General features: G+C 42.5%; 3 protein-coding genes across 4 annotated transcripts in view; 1 reads left to right on the top strand and 2 right to left on the bottom strand.

Moving 5' to 3' along the window:
* Window positions 1-15,872, top strand: part of cyfip1 (cytoplasmic FMR1 interacting protein 1) — a 58,229-nt gene extending 42,357 nt beyond the window's left edge. For both annotated transcript variants that reach the window (XM_080732576.1, XM_080732575.1), the window contains exons 23-31: window positions 1,491-1,578; window positions 9,272-9,415; window positions 9,906-9,996; window positions 12,683-12,813; window positions 13,510-13,582; window positions 14,136-14,230; window positions 14,405-14,643; window positions 14,760-14,907; window positions 15,217-15,872. In XM_080732576.1, the coding sequence (XP_080588702.1) occupies window positions 1,491-1,578; window positions 9,272-9,415; window positions 9,906-9,996; window positions 12,683-12,813; window positions 13,510-13,582; window positions 14,136-14,230; window positions 14,405-14,643; window positions 14,760-14,907; window positions 15,217-15,381 (1,174 nt within the window). In that variant the 3' untranslated portion in view covers window positions 15,382-15,872. The remainder of the gene's footprint in view (window positions 1-1,490; window positions 1,579-9,271; window positions 9,416-9,905; window positions 9,997-12,682; window positions 12,814-13,509; window positions 13,583-14,135; window positions 14,231-14,404; window positions 14,644-14,759; window positions 14,908-15,216) is intronic.
* On the bottom strand, window positions 2,140-4,593 carry fndc9 (fibronectin type III domain containing 9; the record flags this gene model as incomplete). Its single annotated transcript, XM_080741670.1, has 3 exons — window positions 2,140-2,368; window positions 3,520-3,674; window positions 4,324-4,593. 3 exons carry the CDS (start codon window positions 4,591-4,593, stop codon window positions 2,140-2,142), a joined length of 654 nt encoding a protein of 217 aa, XP_080597796.1.
* Window positions 15,873-15,966: 94 nt separating the features above from the next.
* nipa2 (NIPA magnesium transporter 2) lies at window positions 15,967-21,633 on the bottom strand. Its single transcript, XM_080732593.1, has 6 exons — window positions 21,342-21,633; window positions 20,088-20,324; window positions 18,978-19,034; window positions 18,767-18,857; window positions 17,770-17,930; window positions 15,967-17,012 (listed from the first exon to the last, which is right to left on the bottom strand). The coding sequence occupies exons 2-6, from the start codon at window positions 20,224-20,226 to the stop codon at window positions 16,366-16,368; spliced, it is 1,095 nt and encodes a 364-aa protein (XP_080588719.1). The 5' UTR covers window positions 20,227-20,324; window positions 21,342-21,633; the 3' UTR covers window positions 15,967-16,365.
* Between the last annotated feature and the right edge of the window lie 3,409 nt (window positions 21,634-25,042).

The raw sequence follows: 25,042 nt of genomic DNA, 5'->3' as shown, positions 1-25,042 counted from the left end.
TTTTGGTCAAAACTTACTGAAAATAACTCTGTACTTCAAGTTTAAAATAATACCAAATATTTGTTTAAGTGTTCAAATAAATTCCAAATATTACCAAATGATCTCGCGGCACCCCTGGACTGCCGTCGCGGCACCCCAGGGTGCCCCGTCACCCACTTTGAAAACCCCTGCTCTACTTAACCACTTTGAACATGGTTGAAACCCAGGAGGCGCACAAGCATAAATCGCACGGATGCTGATTTTCTTCAGCTATATGTTAATTATGAATGCAGCCGTTCTCAAGGACGCTCCAGTCCTGAGCGTGAAGATTTCTTTTCCTGCTCGAGGCGTCACTTTTTCCCGAACTCCCTGTATAAGGGTAGAGGGGACCCCCTGGTGTGATCACAGAACTCCCTGTATAAGGGTAGAGGGGACCCCCTGGCGTGATCACAGAAGAATGAATACCCTTCCAGGCAATTCATTGTCTGGACCTGACGTCTGCCGTCACACGGACCACGTGAGCACTGCTCAAACAGCATGAGGTCTCTGGATGTACCAGTCTGCCTCTAGTACATCCTCTGTTCTGCAGGGTTGAGGCAGTCTTTCATAGTCAATCAAATTCTTGGGAAACACACAACGAGTCACAAACTTGTAGACATGGTATTTTCAGTGCGCGACACAAGTGAGCAACAAATAATAAATCGTCCTGATGTCCTCGAATGCAGTTAAAAAGAGACATTTTGAATATGTTCAGCATGAGATCTTTAATTGTTGGGTGCTCAGCATTTCACAACCCTTTGTAGTAGAGATGTTACCGATCAATCGGCAATGGATCGGATCGGGCCGATCAAAGCGTGATCGGCGATAATCGGTGGTTTAGATCAAAAGGTAAATTCACCGATCCGATCCGATCGGTGCATCCGATCAACCAGCCGTTCAGTATGCCCACTTGAGGCCATTTTGGGGTATTGATTTCCACAGTGCTGAAGGAATAATTAGTTACTGCTATGATAATAAATACATAGTAATGCTAAATAACTATAAGGCAAATATATAAATGAATTAATGAGTGAATTAATTAATTAAAGTTAAAACATTAACATTTAGAAAATATAAATATTATATAAATAATAACTTGATCGGATCGGTGATTGATCGGTATCGGGTGATCAAACTTTTGTGATCGGTGCTCGGTGATCGGTTCCAAAAAACCTGATCGGACCATCCCTACTTTGTAGTTCGGTCAGCCACAAAGCACGGTTGTGGTTCTTAACTCGTTCATGATACTAATGCTTCATTATTCACATACATAAATGCTTAATGCGTAGAAGCATAGATCTTTTCAGACCTACAGCAGAATGTGACGCAACACTTGGATGATTCATGGCCTTGGTTGCTATGTGGATATTAGGCCTCAGCTAATTGATTGTCTTGATCAATAAATGAGTTTCCTTTGTGGAATGAGTCATCCTGAGCAACATAAATCTTGACGTCACTGCTCATGTCTTTAGGTTTGTTCGCACGGTGCTGCCCTTCTCACAGGAGTTCCAGAGAGACAAGCCCCCCAATGCACAGCCCCAGTACCTGTATGGGTCCAAGGTATGGAAACCTCTTACTCCTTTTATACACATCCACATAACATTTATTTTCGTGTAGCACACAAGGCTTTTAATTATGTGTATCTGTTGTTTGGTGAACACAACATCCGTGGCAGTGTATATACAGTAAGTCACGTATTACACAGACAAGCATTTGCTACGTATTACAAATATGTGCTTACATTGACAGCCTTTGGGAATCGGCGTGAAATAACCGAAACCATTTCTGTACAGAATAAACAAATATGGTAGTGTGTAGGCGGTGACTGCCTCAACCGAAGTCATATCACCGGAATGTTGTTAATTAATAAAATAATTTGTGCGCAAAGAAGCGACAATTGCATTCTGTTGTGTGGAATGTATTGAAGACAGGAGAACAAATCGTATATAATATTCAAGTGTACCAAATGGAAAGCACGGAGATGTCGACGGGGATTTAGTTTTTAAATACCCCTGAAAAAAAAAAAACATTTTCACTTCAACTTAGCAACTAATGGGATTTCAGCGGTGGATAAATTACAAATAAAAATAAATATGCTAGCGTGACCCCGATTCAGCCAGTTCAGACCGGGTCGGGCGGCTTAGCGGGCGACCTCGACAGCTGGCCCTGGGCGATGACATGGCCATCGTCAGTCTTGACCAGGTGGAGGGGCTTCTGGACGGCGGCCCGCTTGGCGTCACCGTCACAGCAGCTGTTGCTGCTGCTGCTGCTGCTGGGGGTGTAGAGGCAGTCAGAGCCGGAGGCCCCCCCATGGTGGTGGTGCTGGTGGGCCAGGGGGCTGCCGCTCCGCCTGGGCATAGGGGTGGGCGATATGGGAAAAATACAATATTACTATATTTTTCCAAGCTGTTTCACGATACACGATCTTATCACGATTCGGTTTCGTGTTGGTTTTTATGGTTAATTCATTGTCATGTTACTTAACAGTACGACCACCTACAAAAACAAAAAGAAAAAAGGAGTAACAGTCCATTTAGACCAGTGGTCCTCAAAGTGGGGTCCAGGGACTCTCTGGGGTCTAAATTGACCCTTACAAGTATGTAACTCTCTGTAACTCTCTGACAGTATACAAATGAAATACGGGTCCATTTGGTTTCACTTGTAAACTGTCAGAGTCAAGGGGAGACCTTGCCATTGTAAAGTTTGAGAACCACTGATTTAGACCAAAATGCAGGTTTAAATGAATTCTGCAAAATGAAGGCTCTGTATTAACAATTCAACAGGATATTTTCTTTACAAGACTCTCCCTCATTGTATCACGATATATACAATATCTCTGAAAAGGCATATCGTGGAGACATTGTATCGTCTCAATGATATTTAACCCATTTAGGCCTAGAATTATTGACTGCTTTAACCAGTGAAAAATAGCAGATATACAAGCTCACAGCGCGGCACCGAGTGCCGCGCTGCGAGCTTGTAGATCTGCTATTTTTGAAAAAGTCGTGAAAATGTGTGCAAATCTTCGAATATATGTATTTTCAAAGCGAACGTTTGTAAATCAAATTTTGCTTCTGGGTGGTCCCTGGAACTAGATATTTTGAGATGGGGGTCTGTGGCCAAATACATATCATTTTGGGGGTCCTTCACATGAAAAGGTTTGAGCACCACTGACATAGTAGTCTCTCAAGAACAGACTAACTGAGCTCCAGTTAAGTGAAAAGGACCTTTTCTTTGACGATGGCTGGCCAGATTGCTGACATAGAAACATAGGTTTTCTCCAAAAATCTTAGAAGGATTCAAAAGACACTTATAGAATCGGGTCAAAATTCTAATTTTCACGATTTTTCAAAAATAGCAGATCTACAAGCTCGCAGCGCGGCACTCGGTGCCGCGCTGTGAGCTTGTATATCTGCTATTTTTCAATAGTTAAAGCATAAAATATTGCGTCATAATGTGTTCAGGCCTAAATGGGTTAATCACCATATGGCTCACCCCTACCTGGGCCGCACGGGGCAGACGGTGTACAGGCAGCTCCACAGGAGCACGCCAGCGATCACCAGCAGCAGCAGGCTGCTGGCCATCCACACGCCCACCGCCAGCTCCCAGCCCACGCCCTCGGCCGCGTCGGCGCTGTCGCCCAGCGTGCTGAACACCTGGCAAGGCAAGGTGCAACTTTATTTATAGAGCACCTTTCATACAAGGCAATTCAAAGTGCTTTACAGAATAAAAACGAATGCATTCAGAGTGCAACAATGCAATTTAAAAGTACCGGTAAATTAAAAATACAATACATACATTCAAAACAAGAAAAGAGGATATAAATCATGGGGTAGAGTAAGCAATATTAAATAAATAGGTTTTTAAACTTAAAAACGGCTATGGTTGGGGATTGTCTGATGTATCCTGGAATATTTTTTCCAGGTTTGTGGTAGCCTCGCGTAGCCAGGCTTCACTCATCTGCGAAGAGAAAAGCCTGGTGACAATATCAGGCAGAGACTGTTCAACTTCCGCCGTGAGAATTTCAACGGAAGACTGCAACGCATGACGTAACTTCCGTTAAACGCAGCACTTCCGCCACTTCCGCTAGAACCAACCGGAAGGCATGTTGTCCACAGGGTGGGTTTGTGGTGCATAGTTGTGAAAGGCTGCTTCACCATGTTTTGTTCCAACTGTGTGAACAATTAGCAGACCAGTCCCAGATGACCTAAGGGTTCTCGTGGGTTCATATGGCTTCAGCATGTCTAGGATGTAGCTGGGCCCAGAGCCACAGAGACATTTATAGACAAGTAAACAACATTTTACCCTGCACTGCTCCCGCGCCGGGTTGGCCGCCTGGCACGTCACGCACAGGAAGTAGGTGGTGAGCGGCGCCAGGTTGGAGAGGCGCGTGGCGGTGTGGCTGGCGGGGATGCGCTCCTCGTGCATGAAGCTCCGCCGCGTGTAGACCATGAGCAGCGAGCTCCAGTTGGGGTCGTACAGCACGCTGTAGAAGGTGTCCAGGCAGCCGGGGGCCGGCGGCCAGCTCACCCAGCAAGACGTGCTGGAGACGTTGTAGATGCTGACGCCCACCATGGCTGTCTGTCTCGCTACACACCTCCGGGTCTTCAGTTGGTTGCTTTTGGGCTCTGTCTAAACCACAGCTTTGTTTGGTGTGAGTGTGCTGTGTGGGGGGTTGAGATAGAAACAAGTATTCAATGAACAAAAATAATAGTAGTGTGTGTGTGTTTTATTAAATGTCTTACGTGTATTTTTGGTGATCATAGAATACACTCAATACAGAGAGTGCTTTTTTGGGGGACGAAATTGCTTAAGTATTTTTGAATTGTCCTCTTATTGAGATGTTCATTACGATGACGCAAAAGCTGAATTTAGATGTTGACTAGACGTCGAATCCCACAGGGGAATACAAAAGACTGATTTATACTTAGTTGCGTACCGTTGTCTCCCAGGATAAATGGACGATTTACAACGCATTGCCAGTTGTACTTTGCCTATTTTCTCTACAAGACACAATGCACGACTAAGTATCACCTATTCCCCTCCCTTGATGAACACAGCTTACATACCCAGGCATAACAATACATGATATTGAGCATTGTGTGCAGAAGTTCAGTGCTGATGTTCATATTAATTGAGCGCATGCCATGCATTGCGATGTGCAGTCAGTGCAACACAGCTAAGCTGCACGTAGGTTAAATTGGTTTGATGTACCGGCTTAATTTGTTTGGGCTTAGCGGGTTGGGGGATTAAATTGAACAAGCAGTATGGTTTAGCTATATGGTATGAAGGAATTACTTTTCTATTTCTGTACCCGTTGAGAACCTCTTCAAATGAAATGCACATGAAATCATTTCCCCTCTTTTTGCACCATAATGATCCATCCTCTCGAAGGCTGAGCACTGGATTAGCAGATGTCTTTGATGGGCAAACCTCATATCAGCCGTGCTTTTTGATTAGATCTATCACCGTGTTATCAGAATGCCATCAAAGCTTAATTATAAATATCCGTGGTTGGGGTGGTGTTGATATAAATTACTATCCATATTGCTAATACCTGTTATGAGAAGGATTCGTCCTGCCTGGGTTATGTGATAACTAATGTTGCCTACAATTTGAGAGTACAATTTTGTTCTTGTCTGAAAGGTTCGAGCTTGTACTGTAGCACACCAGAGATATACTGTAGATTGTCAGAAATTGTGGAAGTCATAGTGATCGCAGTCAAATCTGGACAGAGTGCCTGCATGGTGAACAAAATGTTCTCAGTTTAAATGCTCAGAGGAGAAAACATCTCTTTAAATTCTACTGCATTTAGTTAAATAAAGAATAAACCATCCAAGGTCGCGCCAATGCAGAGTAAGTATTTATATTCTGCCTTTGAATCTACTAAGTGAAGAGTTTTGATGAATTATTATTACTATTATTATTATTAACACTAGGCAACTACAGACTTTTGTAAGCCAAGTATTTAAATGAGAATGCTCAACTACAAAGACCTACAGTACAGTACTGCCTACCTACAGGTTATGAATTAAACTAAAAACATGTATTAAATCACTTTCCCAAATTGGATCTGATAAAATCAGATTTAGAGTTACATACGTTTTTTTCCCCACTTAGATTTAATTTATTTTTCATGTGATTTAGAGTTATTTCAAATCAATTTTGATTCAATATATTTGGCAATGAGGGGAAATTAAACATACTTCAATCTATCTGTTGCGCTTATCAATTCTAGCCCATAATTCCAACCAAAGTTCTGCTCTTGTCCAACAATGAGACAAGTTGATAGAGACAACCCCAGAAGGAGAGGACTTACCGAGGAGAAACACATGGACAGCAGGCGGGTTAGAGTGGTGGTTTGGTGGCTGCCCCGGGTGTGGGCAGGCGGTGTTAGAGTGGTGGTTTGGTGGCTGCCCCGTGCGTGGGCACGCAGCGTCCTGGGTTAGAGTGGTGGTTTGGTGGCTGCCCCGTGCGTGGGCACGCAGCGTCCTGGGTTAGAGTGGTGGTTTGGTGGCTGCCCCGTGCGTGGGCACGCAGCGTCCTGGGTTAGAGTGGTGGTTTGGTGGCTGCCCCGGGTGTGGGCACGCAGCGTCCTGCGGTGGTTCTGCCTGTCAGCGATGGCATGGTAGCCTTCGCTCCTCTTCGGACCCCGCTGTTAAGCCATTTAGACCTGGAATTATTCTATTGAAAAATAGCAGATCTATAAGCTCATAGCGCGGCACCGAGTGCCGCGCTATGAGCTTTGTAGATCTGCTATTTTTGAAAAATCATGAAAATGTGTGCAAATCTTTGAATATATCATTTTCTAATGCAAACTTTTTAAATCAAATCTCTGCTACTGTGGGGTCCCTGGAACAACATATTTTGAGATGGCGGGTCCGTGGCCAAATACATATAATTTTGGGGGTCCTTGACATAAAAGAAATTGAGAACCTACTGATTTAGAAGAAGGATTTAGAAGACATTTTATAGAATCGGGTCAAAATATTCAAAGACTTGCACACATTTTCTAGATTTTTTCAAAAATAGCAGATCTACAAGCTCGCAGTGCGGCGCTGTGAGCTTGTATATCAGCTATTTTTCAATAGTTAAAGCATGAAAAATAAAACAGTTAAAGTGGTTAAAATCTAGATTTGCGTTACCGGTTTAAATTGATTTAATGTGCCTCTGTCTCCTCCATGCGCTGCTGTCTGCGCTGTCAGCCTGCTCTCTCCTCCTACACTACAGTCACACTAGTAGCAGTATGGTTGCATCAACTCTCACCCTGGGAGGGAGGGAGGGAGGGAGGGAGGGAGGGAGGGAGGGGAGCGTTGCCTTGTTGAAGAGAAAGCTGTCTCTTGTCGGGTCCCAAACCGTAACCGCAAAGGTCAGCAGTGACACAAAATGAACTCAACCAGTGTTCTCCCTGATTGTGATGGGCAAGCTACTTGGAAAATATAGTGAGCTACACTACTAGTTACTCTTGATTAAATATAGCTCAACTACACTACAAGCTATCCCCAGAGAAATGTAGCAAGTTACACTACAAGCTACAGGACAAAAATAGCTAGCTACATCAACACTACTTTTTATGTCTTCTTTTTTCCACCAAACAAATGGGCATGCAGGCAAAAAATGATGGCAAAAAAAAGGTTTATTTTAAAACAGACTGAAACTGGAAACCTTCTGTCTGGCTTTAAATTAAATGTATACCCTCACTATTGGGGACACTATTGTAATGACTGTTCTATTAATCTGTTTATTCATCCCGACCGTGATGGCCCAGCTACTTGGAAAATGTAGTAAGCTACATTACTAGTTACTCTTGATTAAATATAGCTCAACTACACTACAAGCTATCCCCAGATACATTTTGCTAGTTTCCATTACGCTACTTAGAAATGTAGTTAAGCTATGTAGCTAAGCTACTTGTAGCTAGCTACTGCCCATCACAGGTCACATGTATACACCGCTTTATGTGATTTTAGGGCAAAATCTGTAGGAGCAGTGTCCAAAAATGTGTTTGAAAAAATCGGCCTGATGGTGGCGCTAAATGAGACAGATCCATGTTGATGACAGGACTCTAGACATACTGTGTACCGCTGTGTGTGATTTTAGGGCAAAATCTGTAGGAGCAGTGTCCAAAAATGTGTTTCGCAAGAATCGGCCTCATGGTGGCGCTAGAAGCGGGCCATGTGAGAAATGAGATGGAAGGTTGGAGGTTGTGGTTTGGCAGCCAAGGAGTGTGTGTGCACAGTTTGGCATGGATAGGGGCAACGTTGGTGGAGATATGAAAAGGGGAAAAGTGTGACGTGTGACGTGACTGACAGCCGGCGGAGGTTTTGATAGTAACTGCGACCTGACGGTCGCAATTACATATGAATGTAGATTTTTCTTTTTTAAAGTACAGTTTAACAACACACTCCAAACCTAGCTAAATCCTTGTGAGAATTTAGTTTGCTTTTAAAAGAAGACACTGTTGCAACAGACCTTAGACCAGCTGGTATAGAATTCCACAGAGTGGGACCATAGTGACTGAAAGCACCATAGCCTGATTTAGAATTTATCTGGTGTTCAGTGAGGAGACCTTTGTCAGATGATCTAAGCCAAGGGTATGGTTCAAGCATGTCAGAAACATAGGAGGGAGTTAAACCACTGATGGATTTAAAAACAACGAGAAGCACTTTAAAATCAATCATTTGCTTTACTGGGAGCCAGTGAAGAGAAGATAAACGGGAGCAATGTGTTCAAACGTCTTGGTTCTAGTTAAAAGTCTAGCCGCAGCATTCTGAACAAGCTGGAGTTTATGTAAGACCTGCTTTGTCAGCCCAGTGACAATACTCTAATCCACTAGAAATAAAGGCATGAACCAATTTTTCAGAGTCTGATTGAGATAGGAAGCATTTCACTTTTTAATTTTCCCTAAGGATGAATAGTCACATCTCTCCACAGACCATCTGCTCTAATCCGCTGTAGGGAACTTCCTGTTCTACCCCAAATAATCATATTCAATGCAGTCTCCTCCTAGCTAATGTCCTGTCCCTGAGTTGTATTATGAGACGGTCGGGTCGTCTCGAAATGATGCAGCCAATAATTGCATGATGTTCTGTGATTTCAGTGTGAGTACTTTTAAAGAACTCTGCTTACTCTCTCCCTCTCTCTCTCTCTAATGTGCACTCTCTCCCCCCTCTTTATCTCTCTCGCTACCCCCTCTCTCCCCCCTCTCTCTCTCTCTGTGGTGTTCAATGTCTCTGTGTGACTGTGAATGCAGGCCCTGAACCTGGCGTACAGCAGCATATATGGCTTCTACAGGAACTTCCTGGGACCGCCACACATCAAGGCCATGTGCCGTCTCCTGGGCTACCAGGGCATCGCCGTGGTCATGGAGGAGCTGCTGAAGGTGGTCAAAAGCCTGGTAAGCAACGCAGGGGCCGACGTAGCAACGCCAGGGGAGCAAGAACAGCCTGCTGCCTGAACAGGATTATGTCACAATATTTTGTGACGTATTATATTAACTTTCAGTACCTCGCTGTATCAAAAAAAAAAGAAAAAGAAAGTTCTCTGAACATGCTGTTACAGTTTCGTCAATGTTACCTCCATGTTTCATGTTTTTTTATCTACTGAAGGCAGACAGAAAATCGTAAACTACTTAAGTCAGACAGAGCAGCCAAAAAAGTTGACATGTCACAATGTGACACGTTGTGAGCTCGTAGATGGACTATTTCTGAAATCGTGGTTAAAGGCGAAGCAACGGAGAGGTAGAGAAGAACATTTGTAGTGCTTGTGAGCTTGTAGATGGACGGTTTTTGCTATTATGTTTTTGTATTTGTGACAATGACGCTATGATGCTGAGGATATAGGGACACCGTATCGGTGGTAAAGGAATTGTCCACCCTCTTCCACAGCTCCAGGGGACCATCATGCAGTATGTGAAGACCCTGATGGAGGTGATGCCCAAGATATGCCGCCTTCCCCGCCACGAGTATGGCTCTCCAGGTGGGTGACACGGTGGCCCTTACAATCTGACCTTATTTACTAAACGTGGACTTTAAGGCAGAAGCGCTCAATCATTTTCAAATTTTTGAGAACCTCTGCCTCAACCCATTTAGAACGGGTACACATTATTGTGTATCATTATTTTATGCTTTAACTATTGAAAAATAGCAGATATACAAGCTCACAGCGCGGCACCGAGTGCCGCGCTGCGAGCTTGTAGATCTGCTATTTTTGAAAAATCGTGAAAATTCGAATTTTGACCCGATTCTATAAGTGTCTTTTGAATCCTTCTAAGACATTTTGAAAAAACTATGTTTCTATGTCAGCAATCTGGCCAGCCATCGTCAAAGAAAAGGTCCTTTTCACTTAAATGGAGCTCAGTTAGTCTGTTCTTGAGAGACTACTATGTCAGTGGTTCTCAAATCTTTTCATGTGAAGGACCCCCAAAATGATATTTATTTGGCCACGGACCCCCATCTCAAAATATCTAGTTCCAGGGACCACCCAGAAGCAAAATTTTAGTTACAAACGTTCGCTTTGAAAATACATTATGTTCAAAGATTTGCACACATTTTCATGACTTTTTCAAAAATAGCAGATCTACAAGCTCGCAGCGCGGCACTCGGTGCCGCGCTGTGAGCTTGTATATCTGCTATTTTTCACTGGTTAAAGCATTCAATAATTCTAGGCCTAAATGGGTAAAATCTATGTGCATTTGGCCATGGACATGTTTGGTATGTAAATAAAAGCAAAAAACTGGCGAAATAATATTCTTTATACATACTAATGTAATCATGTGGATCTCGTGGGAACGCTGTGGCTCCGATACCGATATATAGGAATAGGTTGGTGTGGATTTCGGCCAGCCTGTGACGTCAGTCGTCTCTGACGATTGACGGATGACTCCTGATCAGAGCCCTATTGAGTATTTGACTTCCATTATGATAAAATTACAGTTAAATATTTCAAAAAAAGTGCAATTAGTGGAGGTACAAGGCTATGAGCTCTACTTTCAGTTTGACAACACATCCTTAAATGGATAGTTCACTTTCGCGACATGTTTGGGGTCATTTTAACGTCTACTCATGCATTTGTGAACAACCCAGATAGTTTTTGAGTTGCTTGATTCAGTATTTAGATATTTGATATTCTTTTTGTTAGAAAATAAATGTTTATTTTTTTGGCGGAAAATAAAGTTTTAATTCATAAAATAAAGTAATAAAAAAAATAAAAAGAAACACAGCCCCTCATGTATTAGGAGGGCAGTATGAGTCACCAGAATCAAGGACGGGTGTTTTTGATGAATCTATCATGGTTAAAAAGGAGTTCTGAAGTTTGAATGGGTTTGTATTGGAAAATAAATTACCCCAAACATGTTTGAAAGTTAAATATCCCTTTAATCAAAAAGGTCAACTCGGCTCTAACACTTTTATTACATCAGTATTTGTTTGTATTCTTTATACACCAGCGAAGTGGTGAACCACTTAATTATATAAGGACATGCCCAAAGTAGGGAATGATTATTAAACTATTTGTTTATTCAATTATTGATTCATTTTTTTAAATAATGGATTAGCCAACCGATAATTTCAAATAACTGCACCCCTAATGTACATTGAAATGACATATTTATGCGCAAAACTAACCCATACGAAATAAATTAAGTACTGTACTGTGCTTTTTAAAAGAAACATCACAGCTTGTACAATATGTGAGGATTCCTAACAGAAATGTGTTTTGATGTCTTTCATCAGCTTCTGCTGCGCTATCATTTTTAATAATGCGTGAAGCCTTCAGGCATTTGATTTATTTTACATGGGGGCATACAGTATAACTTTATGGTGTTATTTCACATTAATTTCTCCATGTCCATGTATCATTCATGAATTATTACCTTGCCTTTTTACGATGGCCGGTCAGTTTGCTCCTTAATTAATGTTTGCCATGGAACAAGGAAGTTGTACGCTAGTCTAGTTTAAAAGCAACACGGTCTATTACTGTAAAAAGAATAACAGAAGGGTTATGGTCTCTTATCTGGATATATATATACACACACTGTATGGACATTTGGGCCTGTTGTTTTTAAATATACTGTAAGTAAGAGATGCTTTGTGTGCCTGTTACAGCTTAAAGCTCTTGGACATATGCAATTTGATGTACTTACCCCTACTAACTAGGAGCAGTTGGCATTATTAATATAGCTTCTAGGTCCCAGTTAGTGGTGAAATGTTCTTGAACAGGGATGCTTATACATATGGCTCTTTTGGACTACAAGTCTATAGACTATTAAGTGAGCCGTGCTGTGTATTTGACAGGCTCTGGTTTTGTGTCTGTACGCTATCATGGCTTGCTTTCAGACAGTGTTCTCAGAACCTGCTCAAGAGGTAGTATGTTGCTGTGTGTCTGCACCCGTCCTTGAGTCCTTAAACGACTGTCACTCTCAGTAAAGCGCGCTTAGCTCGGGACTTTGGTCCTGTAGTATTTTAACTGAATGAGTCGCAACAAGAGATGTTAACCACATCACCCAATTCTCAAATATAGTGAAAATATCGGAAGTGCATGGCTTTCATGCTGACAACGCGTCACAGATGAAACATTTTGGTCCTGGCCAGAATAATAGCCAAAATAAGGACGCCAGGTTGAAAGTGGGTTAACCAAGCCGTGCCACCCTCTCTTTCATTTTCAGGTATCTTGGAGTTCTTTCACCACCAGTTAAAGGACATTGTGGAATACGCTGAACTGAAGACGGTGTGCTTCCAGAACCTGAGAGAAGTTGGCAACGCCCTCCTGTTCTGTCTGCTCAGCGAGCAGAGTCTGGTATGAAGCTCCTCAAACCCAGCCCAGCCTCGCTGACATGAGAGAATGGTTAAATGGCCAGTGTGACTGACTCATATTTAGAAATGAACTGAACATATACAGATTTAGAACCAATAACCGAATAACCAAATAATCGAGCAGCAAGGTTTTGGGGGATTTTTCTTTCACTAATTCAATTAGTCTGATTAACCACTTGACCCTGTATTATATTTAGTTTTACAATGGTGGCTTGCCGTACAAAGATGGTGAAGATAACCGATTGAAGCTTTTAGATCGGCTATCATAACTTTTTAAAATAATCATTCAGTAATTTTTATCAAGGCAAAAGTAAAAAAAAAAAGAATAATTGTAAATCGTGATTATTGTGCGCCCTACTCATAATGTATGCTTTGCTGTGGAATCATGTTTCATTTCTCATTTTAGCAAGTATTTATGGAAAGGAATGTTTCTTAGTTGGCAGAGAGCAAGCGGCAATAACAGGTCATTCTGGTTTCTGGGCAAAGGGTTTTAGGGTATGGCTTATCAGTGCCATCTTGTGGCAGCGATTAGTTTCAGAAATTAGACTTACTTGTTCATGCTTTCTACCAGATGTGTATTCATGTTTATCAAGGAGTGAAATATGCTCTCAAGAGAATATATTATGCATATACCTGGTCCTGTACATACCAATGGTTTGGTGTTTTGTCTCATCTTTAGTCCCAGGAGGAGGTTTGTGATCTGTTGCATGCTGCACCCTTCCAGAACATTCTCCCCAGAGTCCATGTGAAAGGTAGATATCGCGAACATTTCTTTCTTCTCTAATGTATTTGTAAACCCTTTTTTATGTTTGTTGTAATTGTTCTGAATTTTAGTTTTCATTATATAACATATATATATATTCTTTTCCATGTCCTTTTTAGTCATGTACAAATGAAGAAAAAAAAAAAGTTTAACTGCCACACAACCACATAAGGTTGTTCACTGGCCAACAAAAGCACAAACAAGTGTATGTGAAACCTCCGAATAAGGTTGTTTTGTTCAAAGGAAGGTTTAGGTTTTCACCAAACATAGAGGCTGGTTAAATAATTCAACATAGGACTTATCTATCCAGACACACAGACCCAGTGCTGCTGGTCATCAAACAAGCGTTGTCCGTCAAACGGTTGACCCATATGCACTTGCTGAAGTTAGAATTGCCCGTAGTTCCTTTGACATTACCCTGGGCTTCTTGGTGACTTCTCAGAGAATCTTTGGGTCAGCTCTTGGGCTGAACTTGGTCAGATGGCGCGGCCTGGACAGATTTCCATTAATCCGTAACGTGTTGTGGTTGTGACTCTCTGCAGAGGGGGAGCGTCTCGATGCCAAGATGAAACGTTTGGAGGCCAAATACACAGCCCTGCACTTGGTTCCACTGATAGAACGCCTCGGCACCCCACAGGTACAGGAGGCGTTTTCACAAATTGTAATTATGTTAACAGTATAACTAGCTGTCCTTGTATTCAGTGATAATAACCACCACAAGTGCGGTGCTGTCAGATCACAATCATCCAATCTGTCGTGGCTTGGAATTCAGCATCTCCCAACCATGGCAAACCCTTTCTCGTTCTTTTAGCAAATCGCCATTGCTCGTGAGGGTGACCTGCTTACCAAAGAGCGTCTGTGCTGTGGCCTGTCCATGTTCGAGGTCATTCTCACTCGGGTGCGAGGCTTCCTGGAGGACCCCATCTGGCGTGGCCCGCTGCCCAGCAACGGCGTGATGCACGTGGACGAGTGCGTGGAGTTCCACCGCCTCTGGAGTGCCATGCAGTTCGTCTACTGCATCCCCGTGGGAGCCCACGAATTTACCGTGGAGTGAGTAGCAATATTTTGGTTTAAATTCTAAACGAGAGCTGTTCCTGTCTGTACTGACGAGTCTTAAACTCATAGTGTGCCTGAACATTACATTGTACCCACCGTTTCCTTTTCAGGCAGTGTTTTGGGGATGGCCTTCACTGGGCAGGCTGCATGATAATCGCCCTACTGGGACAGCAGAGACGATTTGACATTCTGGACTTCAGCTACCATCTCCTCAAGGTGCAGAAGCACGACGGCAAGGACGAGATCATCAAGAGTGTGGTGAGTTTAGGAGAGAATATGTGAAAATGTGTGTGTCACTGTACATTATCCTGCATATTACACAGCCTCTAGTGAACATAATGAATCATTTTACACTAAACATTGATTAAAAATGGGGGAGAAGCATACCAGGGCACATCAGGAGAGACTACCCTAATAGAATACTAGAGCACTCGACTCGACCGTTCCTGCAGTGGTGGATATATTGTTACCCTCTCGAGGCAAAGTAAATGTTTGTCTGACATCAATCCCATGCTTTCTCTCGTTTAAAATGTCTGAACACGGAAATGTCTTTTGCTTTCCCTTCAGCCACTGAAGAAGATGGTGGATCGAATCCGCAAGTTCCAGGTCATCAACGATGAGATCTTTGCCATTCTGAACAAGTACCTGAAGTCAGGAGACGGGGAGAACATGCCGGTGGAACACGTCCGGTGTTTCCAACCACCTATACACCAATCCCTCGCCAGCAACTGAGTTTTAGTCGCCAGCCAGCAGTCACAACGGTTCCAAATAGTCATTACCTTTTCTTGCACCAGCCAGAAATATCTAGGTCTTGTGCCACAATGGACCATGGTAAAAAAAGAAAGTTGGGCCACAATTTTATGTTGAATTATTTTCTTTTGTACTCACTTGTGCCTTATCAAAAATGAATAGCTATTTTCCCTTTGTTTTGAATGGACTTTACTTTGTGTTTTATACTTATGGAACTCTATAGATCAAGGAGGGGAAGACTACTTTTATCAAATAAATATTTAAGGGTTTGCAGTGGGGGAAAATGGTAACCTATTTTAAGTTGGGGGGTCAAAGTAAATTGTATTTTCTATATTGTTAAACATGCATGCTAAACTCATCCTTTTTAAGAGGAAATCTGAGAAGTAACAAAGTTCATACTTGTTAAGCATTTATTCACTGTGCCTTTCAAATGTTTTTAATCATTTTAATTCAATAAATATGTAACAAATCTGTTGGTTGATCTTGAGTGCTTTTTATGTAAACAATACAAAAAAGTTTATGGTGACTTCAACATAATGTTACTTTCAAGTATCACGAGAACACAAATTTTAGTGAATGTCTCAATTATAGCCATATTCAGCAGGACCCCATCATTTTGTAGAACTATCTTAAAACACATTATCTATGTAAGGATTTATAGAAAGCAAGTCAGTGCATGTATATGCAGATCTTTGTACGTAATATAACAAAGTTCTTTATTTTAAAAAATCTGACTATTTACAGGGCTACACACAGGAACGAAATAAAGTTCTAACCGAATACTAATCAAGTCATAATTCTGAGAAAAATAAGGCAAATGAAAACTGTTAAGTACAATCGATTGGTCCAACCAAGTCACTTGTCCCCTAAAACTGATTGTCTTAAGGTTGTCAATACCATGTGCACAGCAATGCCATGGCCGTTTAGTCCGTGGGGGAGGGGGTTAAGACAAGTTCCTTTATGATCCTATGGGGCTGTCATTGCACCATTCCTTCTAGAAATGCTGTCAAAATTGGAGCCCATTTCTCTGTCCTCCACGTCGGTGGAGTCATTGTGTAGCAGCTCGTAGGTGCTGTGGGAAGCCACGCCGTTTGCCGCGGGAAAGGCCTTCTCGTCCTTCCTCATGGAGACGGCGAGGGCGGCCAGGCTCACGCTAACGTCTTTGAACGCGTGCAGCAGGAAAATGCCCACGATGATGGTGAGGAAGCCGCTGAGGGTGCCGATCACGTCGCCGGTGCCCATGTGCTCCCACTCCTTGAACAGGATGGCCGAGCAGGTGAGGACGGACGTGGTGAAGAACACATAGTAGATGGGCGTCACCAGCGAGGTGTTGAATATGTCCAGAGCCTTGTTCAAATAGTTAATCTGTGTGCTCACGCAGGCCACCAGGCCCAGGAGCAGGACCCACGCCAGCGGGTTGCCCGACACGGACTTCCCGGCGATGGCTTCCTTGATGGCGATGCCCAGTCCCTTCACGCAGGACACCGACAGCGCCCCGATCACGGAGCAGATGGTGATGTACACCAGGATGTTGGTCTGACCGTGGCGGGGGCCCACCACGAAGATGAAGATCAGAGCCACGATGATGACTAATGTAGCAAAGAGCACAAAACCTACGGGAAGACGGGTTGAAGCTTGGTCAATAACTTTTCTCTTTCTTCACACAAAATGTTAAATACAAATGAGCAAATGGACAAACATGCAATGATAAATGCAAGCCCCTTATTGAGTTATACAGTACAAATATAATGAAATTAAATACACAATGTGTGGATTAAAGAGGGAAAACGTTGCATGGCTGTAGGAGTCAATTGCAGATATTGGAGCAAAAACTTTAATGAATGAAACGTATTCCCAAAATTAGAGCAATTCTCAAGGTTAGTGCTCCCTCCATCAGATTAACCCATTTAGGCCTAGGATTATTGAATGCTTTAACTATTGAAAAATAGCAGATATACAAGCACCGAGTGCCCGGAACTAAATATTTTGAGAAGGGGGTCCGTGGCCAAATACATATCATTTTGGGGGTCCTTCACATGAAAAGGTTTGAGAACCACTGACATAGTAGTCTCTCAAGAACAGACCAACTGAGCTCCAGCTAAGTGAAAAGGACCTTTTCGTTGACGATGGCCAGCCAGATTGATGACATAGAAACATAGGGTTTTTCAAAACATCTTAGAAGGATTCAAAAGACACTTATAGAATCTGGTCCAAATTCAAATGTTCACGATTTTTCAAAAATAGTTAAAGCATAAAATAATAATACACAATTATGTGTACCCGTTCTAAATGGGTTTAATTTCCCCTCATCTCCAATTAAACGCTCAGCCAGTGAGGTGAACAACAACATGCATGTTTAAGAGACTATACCTGGGTCCACCAGCTTCCTGGCCATGTGTTCCAGGCTGTTGATCTCCTCCTCTTTGGGCGCGTGGATCACCATGGTGGTGGAGCCCAGGATGCTGAGCATGCAGCCCAGCTTCCCATGCAGGTTTAACCGCTCCGTCAGGAAGTACGAGGAGAGGACGGCGCTGCAAAACAACACGAACCATCAGTCTTATCACATTCAATTCCACAGATACAGTCCACACTGTGGACTCCACAGCACTAAAAAGGGACGGGCTTCAAAAACTCAAGTTTGTAGTTAATAATAACTCGAAACTAGCAAATCAAATCAGGGGTCTTCAACGTTTTCAGGCCAAGAGATGAAGCAGGGACCCCCACAGCCTTTTCAGAGATTCCATATGGTTTCATTGTTTGACAGCACAGTCGTCAGTGTATTTTGGATTCGTGTCAATTTCAGATATTTAACCACTTGATCCATCAATACTTAATTAACTTGACCTTTCAGTCTTTCACCTGTACTTAGTCTGCTCTTTTTCCCCTCTACACCAAACCTCTTTGCTGAAAATAGCGCGAGGCCTTGTGAGCTTGTAGATCTGCTATTTTTGGCTAAAGTTCGCGGAATAAATTATGGACGATAGGGTTCAAGTGGTTGATATAAAAAAGGGAAAATAAGTTTCTATCACACAAAGATTTGGAGGACCCCCTGTAGTAACTCTGAGGACCTCTTAGGGGTCCCGGACCCCCTGTTGAAGACCCCTGGGCTAAATGGAGGAGAATAATGCAAAGGAAACCATGATTTACACTCAAATTAAATGCAGTTCACTTCAGGCGGTGCACGCACATCCAAAAAGTATTTCGACCAGTGCTGGATCACAAAGACAACAGACGAAAGAATCCCCACACACTATCAAACGCTCTCTATATGACTTAAGTCATATGGATATATGGAGCATTTAAGACCGTGTTGGATTCTTTCCTCTTTCGTTTACACTCAATTGAATACGTGTAGGTTGGTTTGTACCTGACGAGCACGCTGAGAGCCCCCAGAGGCGTGACGAGAGTAGCCGGGGCGAAAGCATACGCTGCAAAGTTGGCTGCCTCCCCGGCACCCACTATAATATTGAAGAGAACAATGTCAGCCTCATGGTTAGTCAAGTATGAGAGGTATATCACATGCGCTTTGTTTGGTGTTATCTCTTCTCTTCACAATGACAAAGTGTAGTGCTACTTACTTGATAATAAGCCAGCCCACCACAGCCACTCTTTTAGATAGGCATGACCACCCTGGCCTGAAACAAACAGGTGTAAAAATTAAGAACCTTTAATCTCCCTGCTAAATCATTACATTTTACATGCAGGCTACACTTGATTATAGCGTTTGTTCATTGACAGTCCCTTGAGTGAAACTACCTTAACAACTAGGGGTTTACAGTGTAGCAACATTAATGATTAATATGTGAATTCCTCTGAGCTGCAGTCATGTATTGATGCATTTTCAGACCACTGGTTCATAATGTCGGTTCCAGGGACCACCAGGGTGACCAAATGGACCCTAATAGGTCTGTAACTCAAGAGTGTGCAAATGGGCCTCTAAGGGTCCATTTGGTTCCATCTCTCAAAGCTAAATTAACACAGAGAAATGTACAGTGTAGATTGGGGTGTCCCAAAGGTATATTTGTTTCCATTTGTACACTCAGTTTCAAACCCATAGGGGTCCAAATGGACCCCACACGTTGAGAAACAGTGATTGTCTATGGCCTTGTGAATACATAGGCGTGTCACATGCAGGCCAAGCCAGTCATGTTACAGTATAAGTACTGTAGTGGTATAAACAATATGGTGCTTATGTCTCTGCCCACACCGGTCTGACTTGCTCGATTTTGCAATGAATGCATAAGTTGAAACCCAACTGAAAAACATGTTGCAATGAACGCATAAGTTGAAACCCCACTGAAAAACATGTTGCAAGGAAAGTGTTGCAAACATCACCCCCACGTAACATACAAGTAGTTCTCAAACATTTTCATAGGAAGGACCCCCAAATGTATGCATTTGACCACAGACCCCATCTGAAAACATTGTGTGCCAGGGACCCCCCCAACACAAGATTAGTGTTGTGAAAATGTTTCAAAAATATTGAAATGTTTTCAAGATGTTTTGGAAATAGACGATAGAGGATATAGAGTTCAAGTACTTAAACCGATTTTGATGCTATATTAACAAATTCATTTCCCTGAGGACCCCCTGGAACCCCTTCAAGGACCCCTGAGGGTCCTCGGACCCCACTGTGAGGACCACTGGCATACATCATCCCCGCTCCACCTCAACAATACGGTACCTACCTGCCCGCATTGAGCCCTTTCTGGCCAGGCGCAGGAGCCCTTTCTTCTTGAGGATGAAGCTGCCTCCGATGAAGATGCTGGAGCTGACAGCCAGGCCGAGGCCAATGTAAAAGTCATACTTCCCCCGGTCCTGAGCCATGGTGAGGCTGGATGTACTCGCTGCGTTGCCTGTCACATTTACCACCAAACACTGAAGATGCTGACCGAGGAGAGAACAGCTCTGACCAGCCCAAATACCTGACAGCAGCAACAAGGAAGAGGGAATGGGTTTAGAAAAATAAAAAGAACATGCGAGTCGGGGTTAGTTTAATTATAGCCCTAGGATGGCTGTTATTTTACACACGGTACATACAGTATGACATACCTGTGTTCTATGGCTGTGTATATGGATTGGAATATGAAATGTATGTAATATCACAGCCATTCTAGCCTAGGACTAGGTTAGTTACAACAATAACATCTCTCACAAGCAGACGACCTACCTAGATTACAAAGTGCCAGCCCCTGATCGAGTGTGTGAGGATGCAAAATGACACATTTAGAAAGGTAAATGTCACAAGGATGTGAATTCAGTGCACCACACACACACACACACACACACACACACACACACACACACACACACACACAGCTAGTTCCAGGACTTGGCCACTAAACTACTGCAGTACACAGTACAGTATGTGCCAGTGTGTCTGCTGGCTTGCTGCTGCTGCAGAGTAGCTAGCTATATATTTATGTTTGAACGGGACCAGATATAGGAAGGTGTGTGGACTGTGGAGTGACATGAATGTCATCTTAAATATCTGAACAATTTGCGGAAGTCGCAGACACGCGTCAAGACGAGGAAACGCTCAGATTTGTGGTTATAATTAAAACAAGCAGCTGACGACAGGCAGTTAGTAGACTATAGACGTGACAACGCTGCGTGTAACGGCAGCAGTCCACATTTGTCTTGTGTTTCTCAAATGGTTTATTACATGATTTTGTTCCCCAACCAGCGCTTAAGCAAACACACTGTGAGTTAAATCACATCCACGTTAGCTTCTATTAGCGTGAGAAGAGAGAAGGCTAGCGAACTGGGCTAGCTGACATTTTTAGCTGAAAGCCAACCAGAAGAGAGCAGGCAGCCACCAGGAAGCTAAAAAAACAGCCGATTTAAAACAAATAAAACCAAAACAACGCGTCTCCATTTGAAAGCAGCGCGTGTGCCTATAAGCTGGCTTTGAGGAGTTATTTAAAAAATACAATAATTACCCCGATCCGATGGTATTTGTGTTGGCCCAGACCAAAATGGTGGTGGTTTTGGTGGAGGTGAGCTGACAGCTACAGTAGCAGCTAGCTGCTGGGCTCCATGTCCTCACACAGAGTCACACACACACACTGAGACAGTCAGACAGTGTTCCTCCGGTCCTCCCACCCCGCGATGCTGCTGCTGTGCTGGCTGAACTCTGCTCTGCTCTGCAGGGCTGCTTGCTCTGGTCTGATCCCTCTGCTTGGTGCTTATATGATGCTTATCTATCTATCTACCAACACACTGACTGGACGTGCTGTTAACCCTCCTCAAGCCTGCTGCCTCAGCCTGCATACGGATGGGGCCAAAGTCCATGCAACTTATTTACTCTCATTTAGCCTGTAGTCAGTTCAATTCAAAGGAGCTTTATTGGTATGAGAAAACATAACATACGTTTACATTGCCAAAGCAATTGTCGTTATATACAGTTGAAAATGGCCCTGGGGAACAGGAGGGGGTACAGCATTGTGTAAACAGAGCTATGTCACATTTTGTCCTTATACAGTAGGCCTATATAGGGTATAAAGTAGTAACTAACCTAGTACTGGAATGGCTGTAATATTACATGCAGTAGGCCTACACTTCATTTACACATATTTCTCTCCCACTATGGCTGTGTAGGCCTACATCATGAAATGTTTTGACCTGAGTAAAAAGTACAAAGGGTGTTACATTTACAGAACCATTATTGTATTGTGCCATGTTTGAGATAATGGATTAGTGGAGTAGGAAGTATTGAAAATTAGATTATTAGTAGCTAAAAACTGTATTTAAGTACAATATTTGAATAGCCTATAGCTTATATTTTGCATCACAAAAATAAATGTACATTTACCAACGTAGGCCTATTGCATGTGTTGTGAGCTTGATCTGCTATTTAACATATTTCTTATGGGGTAAATGTGTTCTAAATTTCCATAGGTCCTCAACAATGCATCAATGCCATTAAAACAAAAATAAAATTGAGTATTTACTTTGTCCACCACTGCTTTTAAGTAAAGCTACTCTATATCCGCCACTATGAGACTACCCGTCTGTTCATCGGTGATACTCAATCCTCCAACAACTCCTTGACTTGTGTTTCTCCTTCTACAATTACACTAAATAATTGATGGTCTTACTTAATGTAGGTGACAACACAGGTAACAAATGAGAGGTAGAGTACAGGGCGGGTCTGGAGTCAGACTTCATATCATCTTGCCTCAGTGTTGCTATATAGGCAAGGCAACATACTATTGTTCTAGTCCTAAAGTTTTCTGTAAACTTTTATGTCACCTAAAGTAAACAAGCTTTCATTTTAACCTTTCTGTAACCCCAAAAGTCCAATGAGTTCAATGGACATTTTTGTCTTTTTTTGGTCTTCTAAAACTAATGAATTACTATAACATATTGTCCATAGAATTTTGATGACATTAAAACACCCCTTTGTTTGCTCTCAATCTGGGTGCAGAGAAAATAGTTACAACAGATGGTTTTAAACAATAACCTAAATCGCAGTTGTTGTGTCTGAACCCAGATAATCAGTATAGGTGAATCTGTCAGATACTGTCATTCTGTCAGGGGACCAGCTGTATCATAACATAATCTGGATATTGACAAGGATACTGACACCAGGATACAGCAGGATACTAACACCAGGATACTGACCAGGATACTGGAACCTGAGTACTGACACCAGGATACTGACCAGGATACTGGAACCAGAGTACTGACTCCAGGATACTGACCAGGATACTGGAACCAGAGTACTGACTCCAGGATACAGACCAGGTTACTGACACACAGCATCACAAGGCTGTAGCCGGCCCCACCCTCTGGAATGAACTCCCCAAACCCATCAGAGATGCCCCCTCCCTCCCTACCTTCAAAACTGCCCTGGAAATCCATCTGTTCACAATCGCCTTCCCTAGTTGACCTTTCTTGTTTTTATTGTTTTGTTTTTATCTCTTATTGTACTTTCTTTCCTTAATTTCTTTTTCCTAATAAAGTTGTTGCTCTTAGTTTCCCTCCCCCTAGCCCCCATATAGGCCAAAAGCTTGTCTGACTATTTACAGGTTATACAGTAGTGTAGTTATCACAAAAGTAAACTATCTTGCACGAGGACATTTCCACAAGGCTTCATTCACTAGTTGAGCGACCCAAATCTGAGTTGTGAACCCTGAGGGTATGTGTCTGTATAGATTCAGGCATTCTGTCAGGGGAAGAGGTGTTTGCTGTGGATTGCTATCTTTTGACCTGTCACCTCAAACATAACCTTGAACATCTCATTAGTGTGAAAAGCCTGGTTGCGCAAGAGGAAATGAGAGGCTTCACAAGTTGAAGGCTTGGTCCCGGTAAGTCTTTATGGAGCATGGGGGCCGACTACCTCTGTCCTCACTCCTCATCCTCTGTTTTAGCATGGAGGGAGCTCATTGTATTATTAGTTTGCTCTGACAGTGGAGCTATTGGGGTGTGAGTGACTGAGCGTGTGTACTTGCTTGCTTGTGTGTGTGACAGAATAGTCCCCTCAGCCAACTGATCCTGATGCTCAACAGACTTGCAATTGACCCTCGTAGCACTATATAATCAGGACATTGCCATAATTTCTTGACAAATCCTACCAAACCAAATTATCAATCAAAAACCCATAGTGAACTAGAATGATCCTTTCTTTTACCTTTATTCGGTGGGGAGGTTCGCTGAGAACACATTTTCTTTTTCAGGAATGCCCTGCTTCACGTTCACAAAGACACACATTAATCTTAATAGTACACCATGGCAGAACATTTGACCACAGGGACTAATAAACCAAACGATCATAACAATGTACAGACACAAATTGAAAAGCCTGGACATTGAGAATGGCCTGCAAACCTAATGACCAGAGCTAGGACAGTCTGTGCTCTCACTGCAGTTCTTGACCACATGTGTACTGTAAATATAAAGATACAAGAAAGGGGTGATACCCAGGCAATCCCCTACTTGTTGGGGATCAGTGAAAACACTGAATGGTCAAGGTCATTAACAATGATCAACTCTAAGGTCTCAATTGGCTACGAGAGGCTGTTAATTTTGAGCTAAATCTCTCCATAGTTTACAAATGACTGGACTAAACTCTTACTGGCTTGTCTTGAGTTGGAGATACCAGAGCCATAAGCCTCCATGGCCATTTTTAGCCTTAGACTTATAAAATATAGAAAATATAGGATGTACAAACTTGCTTATAGATTGGCATTTTTTGGCAAAGCACAAGGCAATACTGTTCAACTGCAGTAACAGCGTGACCTTTTTGTAACCATCCGAGTCTTCCCTTCTCTTCCTTGAAATGTGCTTATTTAACCACTTAAACTACCCATTACCCTCTATAGTAAACTAATAAATAGCAAATCTCTGTACCGAAAATAGCAGATCTACAAACTCAAAACGCATTATGATACATTGAGAGTTTGTAGATTTGCCAAACACGATGCACAATGTTTACATGTTTGAAATAAATTAAATAAAAGACCAACTTTGGATATAACTGGCCAACAATACACATGTCCCATGTACTTGGACATGTAATAATTTATGATGATGTTAAAGTCAATCTACGGTACCTTAATACATTCTTGATATTACAGATTTAATAATCAGCTAAAACATATTATATAATAATCAAATGATTATTATTTGATGACGCATT

This window comes from Nannobrachium achirus, assembly GCF_963921795.1.
Source record: "Nannobrachium achirus genome assembly, chromosome: 1".
NCBI classification, from domain to species: Eukaryota; Metazoa; Chordata; class Actinopteri; order Myctophiformes; family Myctophidae; genus Nannobrachium; species Nannobrachium achirus.
The sequence above is the reverse complement of the archived record's forward strand: the minus strand, read 5'-3'. Positions and strand labels throughout refer to the sequence as shown.